This window comes from Schistocerca americana, chromosome 1 (genome assembly GCF_021461395.2).
Source record: "Schistocerca americana isolate TAMUIC-IGC-003095 chromosome 1, iqSchAmer2.1, whole genome shotgun sequence".
NCBI lineage: Eukaryota > Metazoa > Arthropoda > Insecta > Orthoptera > Acrididae > Schistocerca > Schistocerca americana.
This window is the reverse complement of record NC_060119.1, coordinates 929,383,324-929,399,573: the sequence shown is the minus strand read 5'-3', so window position 1 is coordinate 929,399,573 and position 16,250 is coordinate 929,383,324. Positions and strand designations below refer to the sequence as shown.

The 16,250-nt window shown below is 37.0% G+C and overlaps 1 protein-coding gene across 2 annotated transcripts in view; it reads left to right on the top strand.

The window, feature by feature from the left end:
- The window catches only part of LOC124615351 (transcription elongation factor SPT6), a 163,723-nt gene that overhangs the window by 79,953 nt on the left and 67,520 nt on the right, over positions 1–16,250 (top strand). For both annotated transcript variants that reach the window (XM_047143174.1, XM_047143166.1), the window contains 5 exons: positions 290–432; positions 3,907–4,208; positions 13,822–13,951; positions 15,272–15,451; positions 15,572–15,737. In XM_047143174.1, the coding sequence (XP_046999130.1) occupies positions 290–432; positions 3,907–4,208; positions 13,822–13,951; positions 15,272–15,451; positions 15,572–15,737 (921 nt within the window). The remainder of the gene's footprint in view (positions 1–289; positions 433–3,906; positions 4,209–13,821; positions 13,952–15,271; positions 15,452–15,571; positions 15,738–16,250) is intronic.

Here is a 16,250-nt window from a genome sequence, read left to right as displayed (position 1 = left end):
AAACATGACAACAATACAATAGTTCTCTTTCACAAGCAGGGCATGTTCTTTAGAGACAATGGAGAAACGTATGAGACAAGTAAAAACCTATTGAAAAAGATTTAAAATTACAAAATGCTAGGAATGTGTATAAATGTGAAATATTGGATTGTACCTACTGCTCAGAAACAAGAAATGTGCCCTGGTAGCTTAGAATGTTGATGTAATGTTCTTGGATCTAAAATAAATTTGATTCTTATTTACGCTCTGTAAAATAACTAACAATTGGATGAATTTTGATTCATTTCAGTGGTGTCAGCTACGAACAAGGAAAACAAATTTATTGTCATTATTTGAAAAAATGCGGGATTATCAGGCAGAACAACTGATGAAGGATCCTGACCAGCCAATTCCAGACAGTGTTCGTGTACTAAAGGAAGAAGATATTGAAAGGTATAGGAAATTATGTAAAACTGATTTTTCCTCAGTCTGTATAATGATTTGAATCGGAGCCTAGTTTGATATTATGTATCAACGGTTTTTTAATAAGACTGACAGCTTCTTACATACCATTTTGTATTAAAAAGGATGTTGTTTATGAGGCCATATCATACATAATCATGATTTGTTTAGTGCATCTAATCAGAGAATCACACTCACTTCAGGAGATAGTACTCTCATGTCTTACAAGAAAAATCTTAATCCTGGTGTCTGACTGATAAGCCCTGCTTGCTCTTTCGTGATTGATGTATACCACTGGTGCAAAAATTTCAATGAAATTTATTTTCATAAAATTGTTCCACAATTTTGTAAAATACATAGTAGGAATACTTGAATATTCATATCAAAATAATAAGTCTGAGTGTATTATCCTTCAATTAAGTGCTCATTAAGGGCCAAGTGTTTACAATTCAATGACTGGAGATCATTTTTGATCTTGATTCAGTAAATGAACACAGGTCACAACTGCTACATTGTATAATGCTAGACATTTATCAAATAAACAATGTTCATTATTGATCTTAATTAGCACAAAGCATACTTGGTAATACTGCCAATTGGATATACACATTATTATTACACTTTAACTGCATTTGATTATCATACCTTCAGAAATAAAGTTGTAAAGATGGAGGGAAATTAGCAGGAGAAGGCACAGTCTTCAAACTTCTCCACAGCTGAAAATGATTTATTGTTGGGAATCATCTTGTGCCAGTATAATGACATGATTGAAGGGGGAAAAAATGGTAAGGTAACTGCATGGCTACCAAACCAGTAGATGGGGAAGAAGTCACTGTTGACTTTAATTGATGAAACATTGGATCGAATCGTGACTGTAAAAGTTTAAAAGTGTGTTATGACACCATAAAGAGGAAAAAAGTAATTCTGATTTGTGCTCAGTATTTTTGTCCATGCAAAATATCAGGTTTTTATTATTTAATTCCATGTATTCACCCTTTTGCGGAGCACATTGAAAGCTTGTTGGAACTCATTGTCTTCCTTAGTAGTTCGGAATGGTCACATACCTGCCAAGAAGATGAAAAGGAACAATATAATTCACAGTGCTTAAGGCTCTTGATGCAGAGTGTTAACTACAGTTGCCCAAAACACAAGGTAAACAGCAAGTTCTCTTTTCAAGCACTATGATTTCAAAACATATCGTGTTGTCATAGCTAGCTTTATGACCAGTACCACTGACAGCATTGCATGGCAGCTGATAGATCACAGCCACCTGGTGTTGGGCATTAAGTGGTGCAGTTGATTTGACTTTGAAGCAATTTTACTGTGAATAATAGTAGATTTACTTTGAAAATGACCACACCTTGTGTAAAAAACAGAAAAGACAACCAAGGTATCAAAGAATACAAATTGATACATAATCTGATAAACATAACACAAAACTTGCATAGTTTGGTGCTGCCCAGATATTTTTTAGCATTAACATTTTAGCCACATACTTAATGTGACTAGGTTCAATGTTTCGTATCAGGCAGTGCCTTCTGTCTATCCTGATATCAAGTAACAAGTGCAGTGTCCAATCACACTAATATGACCACCTGTCAAAAGCCTGAATATCTACCTTTTGCAGCATGGAACACCGCGAGACATGCACGGAGACAGTCAATGAGGTTCTGGCACCAACAGATATTTGGAGCCATGCTGACTTCAAGTGTCTTGGGTGAGGATCCATGACACTAGCAGCCCAATCGAAGTGGTCCCACAGAGTCTTGATTGGGTTTAAATTTGGGCAGTTTAGTGGCCATGAGAGTATGGTAAACTTTACTGGTGTTCTTCGAAACACGCATGTACACTGTGAGCTGTGTGATACATATCTTTGTCCTCTAGGTAGATGCTATCCTGCTGAGGTTAAACACTCTGCATTTATGTGTAGACAAGGTCCCCAAGGATGGATGCATATTTATGTTGATCCATTGTGCCTTCCAGAATGATGATATTACCTAGGGAATGCAATGAAAACATTTCCCCAGACCCTTCTCTAGCTTGGAAGCTTCTGATGATTGGTTCAGAGTGTTTGCTTTCAGACGTTTCAAGCCATACATGCCAGTAACCATCTGACTGATGGAGCATAAAATGTGTTTCATCTGATAGGGCTGCCTGTCATCACCCAGTGGATGTCCGGTTGTGATACTGGCATGTAAATTGCATACTTCCTCACCAATGAACAGCAGTCAGCTTGGCTGCATGAACAAGGCGCGTGCTGCAGATGCCCATGCACAGCAACGTTTTCTGAACAGTTGTTGAGACGACACTGTTGGTAGCACTTTGGTTCATCTGGACAGTCCGTTGCTCAACATTTACTGTCTATTCGCTGTTCACATCTTCACAGCTGTTGTTCACCCCTGTCTTCTAAGGCTTGTGATCCACCACAGTTGCCTTGGTGCCAATTACGGATGTGCCGTTTTGCCGCTCACGGTATACTTTAACCATGGCAGTATGTGAGCAGTGTACAAACTTAGCCATTTCAGACATGCTTCTACTCTTGGCCCAAAAGCTTATGGTCATGCTCTTTTGTATGTCAGATGAATCACTTGTTTTCAGCATTATGACGATAACTGCATGACCACCCTTCTCCTGGACATGCTTTATATGCCCTCCACTGCTAGTGCTGCCACCTACTGTCTGAGTAATTATTACACAATGATGTCAGAGATAGGTGGCAGCAACAAAATGTGAAACAGAATGTGAAAAGCAGTGAATATCACAGAAGCACAAAATGGAGAGTCTGTATTCGTCATGTACTGCTCTCAAGGTCCATGGCTTCTTAAGTGAAATAAAATATTGATTTTCTTATGTGTGTGTGGCATAGAGCAGGATTTACACTGGGTATGTCCCCACACGCAATAATCATGAACCAGTAGGTAAGGACGTTAATATTGAGGATGCTAATTAACAAATTCTAATCCAGAGATTTTATTTTATGTTTACGTGTCAGTATAAAGGACAGTTGCAGTATAAAGAACAGCAGGTCTGCTGTAGATAAATAGCAAAAAAAAAGTCCACGGGTGTTGAAGTTTGGTGCTGCATGGATGATGAAGGAAATAAGGTAAAATCAGAGAGATGGGATAGTACCTGTTGGTTAGTTACAGGAAAAATTGAGACAGAATTGTTGATTATGATCAATGCACTGTATTGGAAAATGAATGAATTTTTAGTGATGATAGTAACGGTGCGTTTGTACTGGAGGTGCACTCTGGGTAAGTGGTAACAAGCAGATGCTCTGTTTATGTAATACAATTGCAAGAGTTTATATACAGTGGAACTGGGAGAAACAGTTGCATATTAGATGTAACATAAATTTCCATGTTTGTTGCTTTTTTGCTAGTGTGTTGTTTCTGTGTTTGTGCCCTATTTTAATAAGAAAAACTGATAATTTTTATGGATATTGTGCGACTCTCTCTTTTACAGGTTGAAATCTGTTCAGACCACAGAAGAGTTAAAGGATGTACATTCTCATTTCCTCCTTTATTACTCACATGAAATTCCAGCCATGCAGGCAGCATGGAGAGCTAAACAGAGAGAAGCAGCTCTGGAAGCTCGTCGCAACAAAAGGAAAAAGACTCCTGTTGAGGGAGAAGATGGAGAAGAGGCAGAACAGGAAGAAAATGAAGCTGAAGAGCCTGAAGTTGTGGAGGAACCAACTGAAACCGAAACGGTGAAGCAAGCTGTCCGTAGTGGTCCATTCACAATGTGCAGAAAAGCTGGCTTAGGTAGGCTGTATAAAAATTTTCTGGAAAATGTTAGGTGATTTGTTTCATGGATTGAACAGTTCCAGTACATTAGCACCATATTTATAGTATGACAGATGATTAACAGAGGTGTTGACATCCTTTTCATTTTTTGCGTATCACTACAGGCACACATCAAAATGATATTACAAATAAATGTCCACTGTCAAGCTCTTAGTTGTATCATTGCATTTGTGAGCAGAGTTTATCTTAGAAGATTTCGCAAAAGTTCAGTTCCAAGTGAAACAAAGAACATGTCTGATCAACAAGGTTAAAGGTATTGCAGCCTATCTTCTTGAAACAGGGAGTAAAGAGGAGAACAGTAAGAATTTATGGAGGTCTTAGAAAGCAGGTGTTCTAAGGAAGTCTGTTAAATTGAATTTAATAGTGGAGCATAGTAGACAAGATTCAGATGCCATATACTTTAGAAAATTGCTGTGGGGGTCATTCCATATCAGATTGCCTAATTTCAGAACATTTTCCTGCTCGACAATCATGGATTTCGTTGAAATTTAATGTGAACATTTGTACAGGACCCCAACCAACATCGGTAAAGTTTATCATTTGTTGAAGCAATGCTGGCCGAGATATAATCATCTGTTTGACTCTGTACATGACAGGATAAGTGTGTAGAGCGAGCATGAATTTCTGGCATCTTTGAGCTGTTATATCTAGGGCAATATTTTGTTGAAAGAAATAAAATTTGGCCATCTTGTACAACTTTACATGTTCTCTTAAGAACAATAATGAAAAGAATTTTATGAGTGATAATTAGCCAGAAAATTTTAGACAGAAAAGCTGAAAAAAATTGGCATCAAAAAATAAGTCAAAGTTTGGCTTCTTACATCTCAGGGACTAAAGGTATGACAAACTTCCCCCCCCCCCCCCCCCCATCTTTGTGACTGGAGGACTGTTAATGGTTGGAGAGTCAACATCACAGTTACAGTTAGTGTGCAAAAACCAGTTATGTTGGTCACTGATGCTTCATATGTATGGATCTTGATCAACTAGGGCCTGAAGATGGTGCACTGAAGTGCCGAAACTGGTAGCTATGCAATAAATAACATCTTAGGGACCGCTGTAGATGCTCCATTTTCTTACAACATGAAACTTTGAATGCAGTAACCTAACAACACAAGGATATCAAACATAAAGTTTCATTATGCACCACTTTCCAGTTCTGAATTAATTAAGTGCAAAATTGAAGATTTTGTAAAAAGGTAAGAACTGCAATTTTTTCAACCTGATGTTGTGGAAAGAAATAATGTTGTATAAATCTCTCCAAACTAGGATTATTAGAAAGACCGTAATTTGAACCACAGAACAAAACGTATTTAATTATTCAATGTGGGCTAACAATGCTAGATAAAATGAGGCAAAGTAGATGGAAAAATTACACTGTGTATGAAGTTTGGCTTTTTGTATCTCATTGATTAGAGGCACGATAAACATGAAACTTTGGACACAACAACTTAACAACATAAGATTTTCCAGTATACAGTATCATTCACATACTGCGTTCCAAATTTCTACAAGACCAGTTCAACCTGATTTCCCTAAAAATTAGAAAAATAGATCACTTTCAATTTGCTGTCATAAAATTTGTTTTCCATAATTGATTCCAGACTGATCAAAGTTGGAAAGGGCATGTTTTGGAAAGGACATGTTTTCAAACATCCAGAAAATCATGATTGATTTTCCTGTATGCACTAACAGTACCTGAAAATGATGGACAAATTTGAGGGAATCTACCACAGCAACAGGCCAAATTGCAGTGACCTGTTGTCTGTGTTTTGTTGCACGTGATTTGTGTTTTTAAATTGACAAGAAATATCTCACTATAATGTGTTGGTCCATGGTGACATTGTCACTACCATTTCGAGAACAAGAACCAGCAATTCCATTGCCATTGGGGTTATCCGGTACCAACCATGGGTGGGTTTCTTCATCCAGGTTCCCAAGCTTGTTATTTTGTTTCTTAATTTAGGTTCCAAAGACTTATTAAAAATTGTTAGTTTGTTGTTGAAGATGCTACTCAGGGGTTTAATAGGGAAAATTCACATTCTGTATTACATCGTTCGTAGCATATTATGACAATGATGGCATGTTGCAAACTGTTCATTGTTGCATTATTTCGGATCACTTGCAATAGGTACATATGTTTATTCAAAAATTGTTTGACTTTTTGTCAGCTAAAACAAAAACATTATTTCAGTGATGTCTCAGCTGCAAAATATAAAGATTATAAAAGTTTTGTCAGTCTGTATAGCCATAAAAATTATTTTAACAGTGACAGGGAATGGAACATTTTTGGCATCAGTCACGAAAAATCTGCAAGTGTTGGGAATGGTGACACAACCAAGTGAGTGGCTACTCATACAAGCCTACAGAGGCCATTTACAAATCAAATACTGATGCCGCCTAAAGATCTATTCAACTTTCATGACCAGACCAAAATGTATGTCATCAAATATGTGTGTTCCAAAACAAGCAATATAGGAAAGCAAAAAGTTCCTTGAAATAAGGTGGCAAAAAGACAGCGTGGTTGCCGGTATGAGAGAACGTCATCAGTTTGTACCACTTCATTGACTCAATTAGTATCAGCAAAGTTTCTAATGACACAATAAATTGTGTTGCCAGAGTTATTTTATTTTATTTACATGTCTAGTTCCATAGGACCAAATTGAGGAGGAAATCTCCAAGGTCATGGAACATGTCAGTACATGAAATTACAACATAAAAGTAATGACAGATAAAATAAAATGTTTATGAACCCAAAAAAGTCAAGCCGTAAGTTTAAGTAAGTGCAATCAGCAATATAACATAGGAATCAGCTTAATTTTACAAGGAACTCCTCAACAGAATATGAGGAGTGACCTATAAGAGGACTCTTCAGTTTTAATTTGAAACCCCGTGGATTACTGCTAAGTTTTTTGAATTTGTATTGAAAACGGATGCAGCAGTATACTGTACACCTTTCTGCACACCTATCTAGCACAGCCATCCTAAGTTTCAAAATGACTGAGCTGTTATCTGGCCACTACATTACCTGTATGTATAGTAACGAATGGTGGATTGGCAACATTGTTGACATATAAATGGAACAAAATGATGTTATGATAAAATTTATGCAACCTCAAGGTACGGCTCATTCATTTCATTGGCCTGAAAGACAGGATTTCCACACTCTCCTTTATTTTAATATCATTGACAAGTTCCACATCATTATGAAATGTCATGTTCATGAATGATGGAACAACTATTAATGTAATTTAATAAACTGGCCGACAGTATCAAGTTCCAGAAAGTGAACTGTGGTTCAAAAATAATGAAAAACGTGAACTGCAATTTCAAGAAGTTTAAAATCAAAATTGATATTACATTTTGCTTGCCACCTATGTGAGATATTCTTACAGATTTGAGAATTCAAGAAAAGGTACTTTGTAAGCAGACAGGTACCACCACAAGATTTTGGATTGTAAATTAAGAAACCAAATTAAAGGCTTGGGAATCTAGATGAAGAAACCCAATCATAGTTGGTGTTGTGTGACCCCTGTGGGGATGGATTGCTGGTTCATGTTCTTGAACAGGTAGTGAAAATGTCACCATGCACCGGCACAATTTAGTAGTGCAATAGTACTTGTCAGTTTAAAAATAGGAACACATGCAGTGAAACATGAAAACAGGTTGCCATGCTGTAACCTGTTGCCATGGTACATTCTGTCAAAAATGTCTGTCATTTTCAGGTATTGTTGCGTGCACTGGAAAATCGAATATGGTTTTTCTGGATGCTTGAAAACATGCTCTTTCCAAGTTTGAAGTCAATTATGGAAAACCACTTTTCAAAAAGTGTCATCTATTTTTGTAATTTGTACACAAATCTAATCTGAAATAATTTTGTAGAAATTTGGAAAGCAGTATATGAATGATATTTTATGTTGGAAAATATTATGTTGCTAAGTTGTTGTGTCCAAAGTTTCGTGTTTATCATGCCTTTAATCAATGAATATAAGAAGCCAAAGTTAAAACTTTATTTATATCAGGTTTTTATGGCTACTTTGCCTCAGATTATGTATGATTGTTAGCTAATAATGGAAATTAAATCCACTGTTTGGTGGTGGTGGCAGGGGGGAGGGGGGGGGGGGGGTGCTTAAAAACATGTTATTTCAAATGAGAGTTGTTTTGAAGCTGAAATAGAAAACATTATGTGTAAAAGAAGTGTCACATATCCCCTGTTTCTGCTACTTCACAAATTCATCATCTTCGTGACGAATTGTAGATTATTTATAAATAGTACATGAATGAAATTTTGTATTTACACCTTTGTGGTATCAAGCTATTGTGTATTACGTTTCATGTCCAGCTTGTGTTTACTCTGTCAGATATGAGAATCCAAAGTTTACATTTTTTCATGCCCATCAAATTATATGGCATTATTAGCCTGTGTTGAATAATTAAATACACTTTGCTTTGTGGTTCAAACCATGATCTTTCTTATGTGACAAGTTTGGAAACTTGTGTAGAGCATAATTTTTTGCAAAATAAGTTCGAAAATACCACATTTTTTTCCTTTTAAAATAACCTTAAACTAGGCACTTAATTTATTAGTTATTGGGAAGGGTACATAAATGAAACTTAACATTTGAGACCCTTGTGTTATTACATTACTACGTACCAAGTTTCGTGTCTGTTTTACATTTAGTCTCTGAGATTCAAGAAGCCAAATTTTGACTTTTTTCTGGTAATTTTTCTTAACATTTTCTGGCTGAACATTGCTTGTATAACACTTTTAATTTTTATTCTTAAGAGAATGCGTAAGGTTGTGCAAGGTGACCAAATTTAATTTCTTTCAACGCACTATTGCCAGAGATATAACAGCTCCAAGTCACCATAAGTTCATGCTCACTTTGCACAAAGTTGTGCAAGTATTTTTTAAAAAAATGACTATCTCAGTCAGTGTTGCTTCAACGAATGTTAAACTTTACCATTGTTCATTGGGGACATTTGTGAATCTTCACATAAATTTTCGACAAAATCTGAGATGGTCAAGCATGGAGGCCTAGGTGAGTTGATATGGAATGACCTATATCAAACAATACAGTCAATAGTTCAGAGATAAGGAGATGAGATTTAGCAAGAATACAAATGGGCAGATGTGGAAATGAAAGTAACAAAAGGAAGATCACAGCACTTATTAGTGGTAAGAGCAGCTTGTTACTTCCCATTTATTTCTTATGTAATTCTCCTTGTACCCACAAGTCTTCTTCTTCTTCCTCCTCCCCCCCCCCCCCCCCCCCCTCTCTCCTCATATTTGCATCCTTTTTTCTTGTTTGTTTTGATTCCGCTTTTTACTGTAGCATAACATAACCATGCTGCTCCTATTCGTTTGTCCCTCCATCCATCCATCCTGCTGTTATTACTACTTCACTTCTCCCCTCACTTTAATTATTAATTTATATCCATTTTATGAGTGTGTTTTCTGTCCTAGAGCTTTTTTACTATTGTAGATTTTTAAATCTAATTTACTTTTGTGTGTTTTGTTTCCACACCATTCAACACCAATTCCTCTTTTAAAATTGGGCTCTTGGACAATATTTTCTTAATATGGTGTTTAATTCTCTCCCCTTCCCTCCTTGTTCAAGCAAAGAGGACCACTGCTTCTGAAAAAGTGTGATCAAAATACCTGTATTTTGTCAGTGCATCTATTGTTACCCTTTGAATGTAAGTGAACTTTTCATCTGTCTATATATAAGTCTCATGTGAGAATAGATGATGAATAGTATGTCTGATGTAATTTGATCCTTTACATTTTATTCTGTCTTGATTTTTCATTCAGAATGAGTTACCCTTCACCTTAGCACATTTTCTATCTGTACACAATGTTTCCCTACCATCTCATTTTTTCTTAAAGTACCATTTCTTCATAGTTACCAAAATGTAAATGAGTTTCCACTTTACAGTGTGGAGAAAAGCAACATGTCGACAATGTCAGAACAGGGTAGGGTTCATTGAATATAGCAAAAATTTCCAGATCACTCATCAGAAACACACTGTTGTAGAGCTGCAGCCATAAAATAACAGTCAATCAGTGACAAGCACATGGAGGTTTGTCCTGTAAGCACGCATTTGGGTGTACCTGGCAGTGCTGTTCTGTCTAACTGAGCTGCTCCTTTGTTATGCTGTGGTTACGTCAATACAGTACTTTTAGTGTGGTTAATTTAATAACCAAGCTTTAACATCACCACCTATAGATAGGAATTTAAATGTTGTCCAGTTTGACTGTTCAACCAAAATCATTATCTTCAGCTAAGTTAATTAGTAACTGTGCTCTTTAGTGTAATATTTATTAGCTGAGGCACGTTGGTTTAAATGCTTGTCATCTCAAAATGTTGCATTTCCAACCTATAGTTATTTGGAAACTTTTGCTCCTTTCAGCATCCCCTACCCTGATCTGACTTAACAATATGGTTGTTCGTCCCAATCCTGTGTATTTCAGTCTTGTGTATCTGACAGTTACTTTTAAGTTTATTGGTCTTAATAGTATAAGTTATGTTCTATGATTTTACACTATCTTCCAGCTTCTCTTTTGGCTGCCATTCTCCTTATTCCCTTCAGCTGCAGGGATACAGGCATTTTAGGCTTGGAAGCTCAAAGTTCTGATGAATAGCTTGTGCATTTGCTGGCTTCCTGAACAAATTTTAATACAATTTACATTGTCTGAGGACCGCATAACTCCATTGAACTTGGTTCCAGGATCATAAGCCAGGCAACATTGGAACTAATATTGCCTGTGTATGTAGCCAGTTGCTGGTGACACAAACCCTTCCACTTTCTCTGTTCTTCCTACCAGCCCCCTGTTCTTTACCTAGGCCCTGTCTTCTGCATTCTTCCACATACTTTCTTCCACTACTTATATTCACCTGTCCTTTAGGCTTTCCCATGCTCTGCTGCCCTCTACCTTCATGTCATGAGTCTTCCCAAGCTTCCTTGTGTCTTCCATTATCTTCAAATGCCCATAACATTTTAATCCTTTTTCCTCAATCTTCTCTTGCAGAAGTGTTACCACATTTACATTGTCATTTCTCATCTCTTTCATTTTTGTTGCACCTAGCCAGCTTCTGAAAAATTCTCTCACTTTCTCATACCTTACTTTTTTCCCCTTTCCTTCTTCTTCATAACCTATGTTTCTGTGGCGTTCACCAGGCTTGATTCGTTAATGTGTTTGGTATATCACCTTATTTTTCTGGGGGACTTTGTTATTCCATATCATTCCTCTCATACCTTTCTGTCGACTTGAGTCACCCATTCATTTACATCTCTGTCATTCCTTGCATTTTCTTTTATGACACTCTGCTCTTAAATCTTTCCACTGTTTTCTGCTGCTCAGCACCCAGTGTCAGATTTACTGTAGGTCTGTACTTTTTTCTTGTTTAATTACTAGCTCACACTTCTTTGCATTAAGTTTTGGAACACATTCTTGCACAACATTTTCTCAAATATATAACTGCCTCTGTACTTCCTTTTCCTCGTTCCCTCATACCATCAAATCATCCCCAAACAGATTCACTGTTACCATTGTGCTATTTCTCTTGCCATTCGTGTCATTATATTATCCATCACTGCTATGAAATATGAAATACACAGCTCATTCCCTTGTTTCAGAACATTTTTTTGTGAGTTAACATGTGTTATTTTCTGTGCCTGACGTGTACACTGCTGGAAAAAAAAGTAGTACACCTCTTTTAGAGGTTTCCAATTTGCTCAAGATTTATTGTTGCAACAGTGCATCTGGGGGTGCACAAGATGATTACAAGGTCAATAGCACAAGCGATTCTGTGATACTGAGTATCAACCCATGCTGGAACATGCATGTTAGTACATGGTGTAACTCCACGGGCTGCAATTTAGTCGCTGACTCTGGCATCCGATCGGTTGTAAAGATGGTGAATATTGTCCTCAGATATGTTATTCCACACCTGCTCAATCTGTCTATGTAGTTCTGTAAGGGTGTTGGTTGACGAGTCGTTTTTTGTCCCATCGCATCCAACATGTGCTCGATTGGAGACAAGTCCAGAGTTAGTGTTAGCCTGGAAACTTGCTGCATGCCTTGCAGTGCACATCGAGTTTTACAGGCAGCATGTGAGTGAGCATTATCCTGTTGGAAAAACACATCACCTTCCTGCTGCAAGAATGACAACAGAAGGGGTCAACAACATTCTGCACATACAGAGTGCTGGTTAGCATCTTCTCCAGAAACACCAAAGGTGAATGAGAGTTGTAACTTATTGCACCCTCGACCATAATTACTGGGATGGGACCAGTGTGCCTTGAACAGCTGCACTCTATGAGACAGCACTCACCAGGAAGTCTACATTGTAAGTGCAAACGACCATCACTTGCATGCAGACAGAATCTGCTTTCATCTCTGAAGACCATGGTGCACCACTCCAAATGCCAAATGATCCTGTGATAACAGGTTGAGCTGAGCATGCCGATGCTGTGCTGTGAGTGAAAGACAGGCTAGAGGTGTGCGTTCCCATCATCCAGCTGCTAATAACTGATTCACAACTGTTTGTGGAGACATGTCTGGACTCACAAGCTTCTTATCTATGCTGTGATAGCTGTACAATCTGCCACTACTGCCTTTGGAATATGATGATCCTGGCGGGCATCTGTGCTTCATGGATGTCCAGAACCTCACCTCATCTACAGGTGTGAGAATGTTCACTGACCACTGAGACCAGAGTAGTTGCAGAAAGGATCCAGCACATCCAATTTGAATGGTAATTCTCCAAGAGGACCATCCCACCATTTAGAAGGCCACAATTTGACCCCATTCAAACTCGCTCAGTTGGCTGTGGAAGCATGCGTGTGTCTCCACGGCATGGTTTCCTGCCTGTTTCACACGTTTACACCACGCTGAGCCTTCTGGCCGTAAACATTTCCAATGAAAGGGTAGGCACAGACGGCATTCTCATTGCTATGCCGCTGCATTATCTGTTGGAAAGTGTTGAAACCATTATCAGTATATCTACTATCTCCCAGGTGGCATATGCCATCATCAGATGAAAATTGACATCATCTTTCCAGGTGTACTTCTTTTCTGATGGTGTATTTGTGTATCTTCCCTGTGTTTCTTCACACACTAATGTTGTTATATGATTATCAGTGCTAGTAGGACAGCATTGTGAAGTTTATTGCTCTAAAATTAACCATTCTCTTTCACGGTAGGTATATGAACATTCTTGTTTCAGAAAGATAATTAGTATCCATACAGCATTCTGTCATGATTGAACCTTTAATTACATGTTGCGGTTGACTCCCATTTTATGTGGCATCATAAATTCTGTAGCAGAATTCAGCCAGATCTGAAATGCTACTATCCCATTTCATTGTGTATGCAGTGGATACTGAATGGCACATTTACACTAAATTAATAATAACCAAAAATATAGAGAACTCATCAATATTTAAGTAAGACCAAGTTCTGAGAAGCAAATAGATACATATAGCAGATAGATGTGTAAAAGATACTGACGTGTGTGTGTGTGTGTGTGTGTGTGTGTGTTTAACTTCTGGTTTTATTTTTTTCCAGATGGTTTGGCTAAGAAATTCGGTTTATCTCCTGAACAGTTTGGAGAAAATTTGAGAGATAATTATCAACGCCATGAAGTAGAACAAGAGCCAACAGAGCCAACTGAAGTTGCAAAGGAGTTTGTCAGCAGGTATGCAAGCTTAATAGTTCTGTATTCTTAGCACATTTGAAAACTTTTGTCAGTGTATAAACTGTTCACTGTCTTCTGTGTCCAACGAGGTACAATAGTTAATCTCAATATATCTCACCAGAAAATCTGTATATCACTGTAGAGTTCTTTAGAAATTGGTGCACTTGCAGTAATTGTTAATGTACGGATATTTTCTGATGGATGCTATGCACAAGTAACTACTAACAACATAACTACAGATTGCTATCTGATTGTTTATCAGGAGCCCTCATATACTGCATAGAAAAAACCATCAAGATAATAATATCAAAACAAGGTAGATGATATTGAACGAAGCAAAATTTTCCAAATAACCATTTTTCAGAAAAGCACTGTTGTGGAAGTGTGGCCATAAAATTTCTGTCAGTCTGGCCATAAAATGTCTTGTCAGTCAGTCAGTCAGTGATGAGTTTTTGTAAGTGTGTGCATTTAAACTAACGTATCCCAGCTAACACATCTTATGCTAGATAGTGCAGTAAACTAATTACATTAGCTTAAGATAATAGTGTCAGTTAAACTGTGAAATCTAGGCAAGCCTAAAATTCCTATACGTGGTTGGTAATGTTCGATATGAATTTTTTGTGACATTTACTGGATAGAATATTTGGTATTAAATCAACTATTCATAAAGATCAGCATTGGCATTAATTTATTAAAACAATCATCTGTTTCAAAAAACAGCGCAGCAGTAAGGTAGTCAACATGTGGTACTGGAATCTAATGGCCACTAGTTTTAACATTTACTAATCTACAAAGAACATGAATCAACTTTTATTCTATCAAGCCCAGAAGGTCAGAAGCATTTTTTAACATAATGCCGAAAAAGAAAACAGAACTTAAATTCCAAGCACTCATTTTTCTCTCAAATAACATTTTTAACAGCAAGTGCAAGATACAGCACATAGCAAAAAGTGCAACAGAGCATAATAACCACAGCGTAACACACAGCAACTTAATCCAATTAAACAGCACTGCTAGACACATCCAGACACATTTGTGTACTGGACAAACTTCCTCACACTGAGTGTCATTTTATAGCTGTGGCTCCACATCGGTGCATATGCAACATATGCTTATTTGGAAAAAAGTGAAGCTACCACCAAATGATGATATTCTGCTGTTGATAACTTTGGCATCCATTATCTTACAATTTCTTGGTGTTTACATCATGTATTATTTTTACGTTTAAGTTTTCTCATGTCTGTACATTTCCTGCCATGTTGGTTTCTTTGCTATATTTCTTTTTTGTAACTTATTGTTCAAATATACTTTTGTTTTCAGCAAATTTTCATCAGTGGATGATGTACTGAAAGCTGTTAAGTTCATGGTTGCAATGCAGTTGTCACGTGATCCACTTGTTAGGAAATGTGTGCGAGAGACTTTCTTTGAACGTGCGAAGATCAATGTAAAACCCACGAAAAAAGGCATAAAAGAAATTGATGAAAGTCATCCTTGTTACAGGTATGTTTTTCTGATTTATGGCCATAAAATATTTATAAATTATGCGTTTTTTACTTGTTTGAAAACAATTTGTGAAATATCATGGTGCTGATTGAAGTAAATTAATTTTTTTTTTCTCAGTATGAAGTATGTTAAGAACAAGCCTGTCCGTGATCTGACTGGAGACCAGTTTCTGAAGCTGACAATAGCTGAAACTGACAAGCTTCTGACAGTTACAATCAGTGAGCAAATTGATGGAATAACATCATCTTCATATATTGAAGAAGTTAAACAGCTATATTACCGGGTGAGATTTTTAATTCAGTGTCTAATTATATCTGAAACTTTTACTGCCAAAAGGTAAAGAATTGACAACATGGCAGTTTAATTTGTTACGGTAATAAAAATTCCGAGATGACAACAATGAATAAAAATTGCAGCCACTAACCTATACCTGTTTTGTGGAGAGGCAATAAAATACACAACAAACCAGAGATGGTCCTAACTTTTGAGCTATCGCTAAAAAAAGAGCTGTAACATGAAAGGCTGTAACGTCCCTTGTTACGATAAGTGCCCGTATCGATCAGCTATTTTTGTTTTCAGTTAAATGTGTGTTACACATAATATATATTTCAGCTGATTTTTAAAATATAGAATGGTAGAAAAATTAGTCCAGTTGTGAACCACATTATTAGTTTCTTCCATTTAGTTTTATAGAAATATGAAATTTATGGTGCTCCAACTACGCAATAATTGCTTTACTTCTCTCATAGTCATCTTCAAATTAGCGAGCTTAAAGGGAATGTGTTCAGCTGGAACT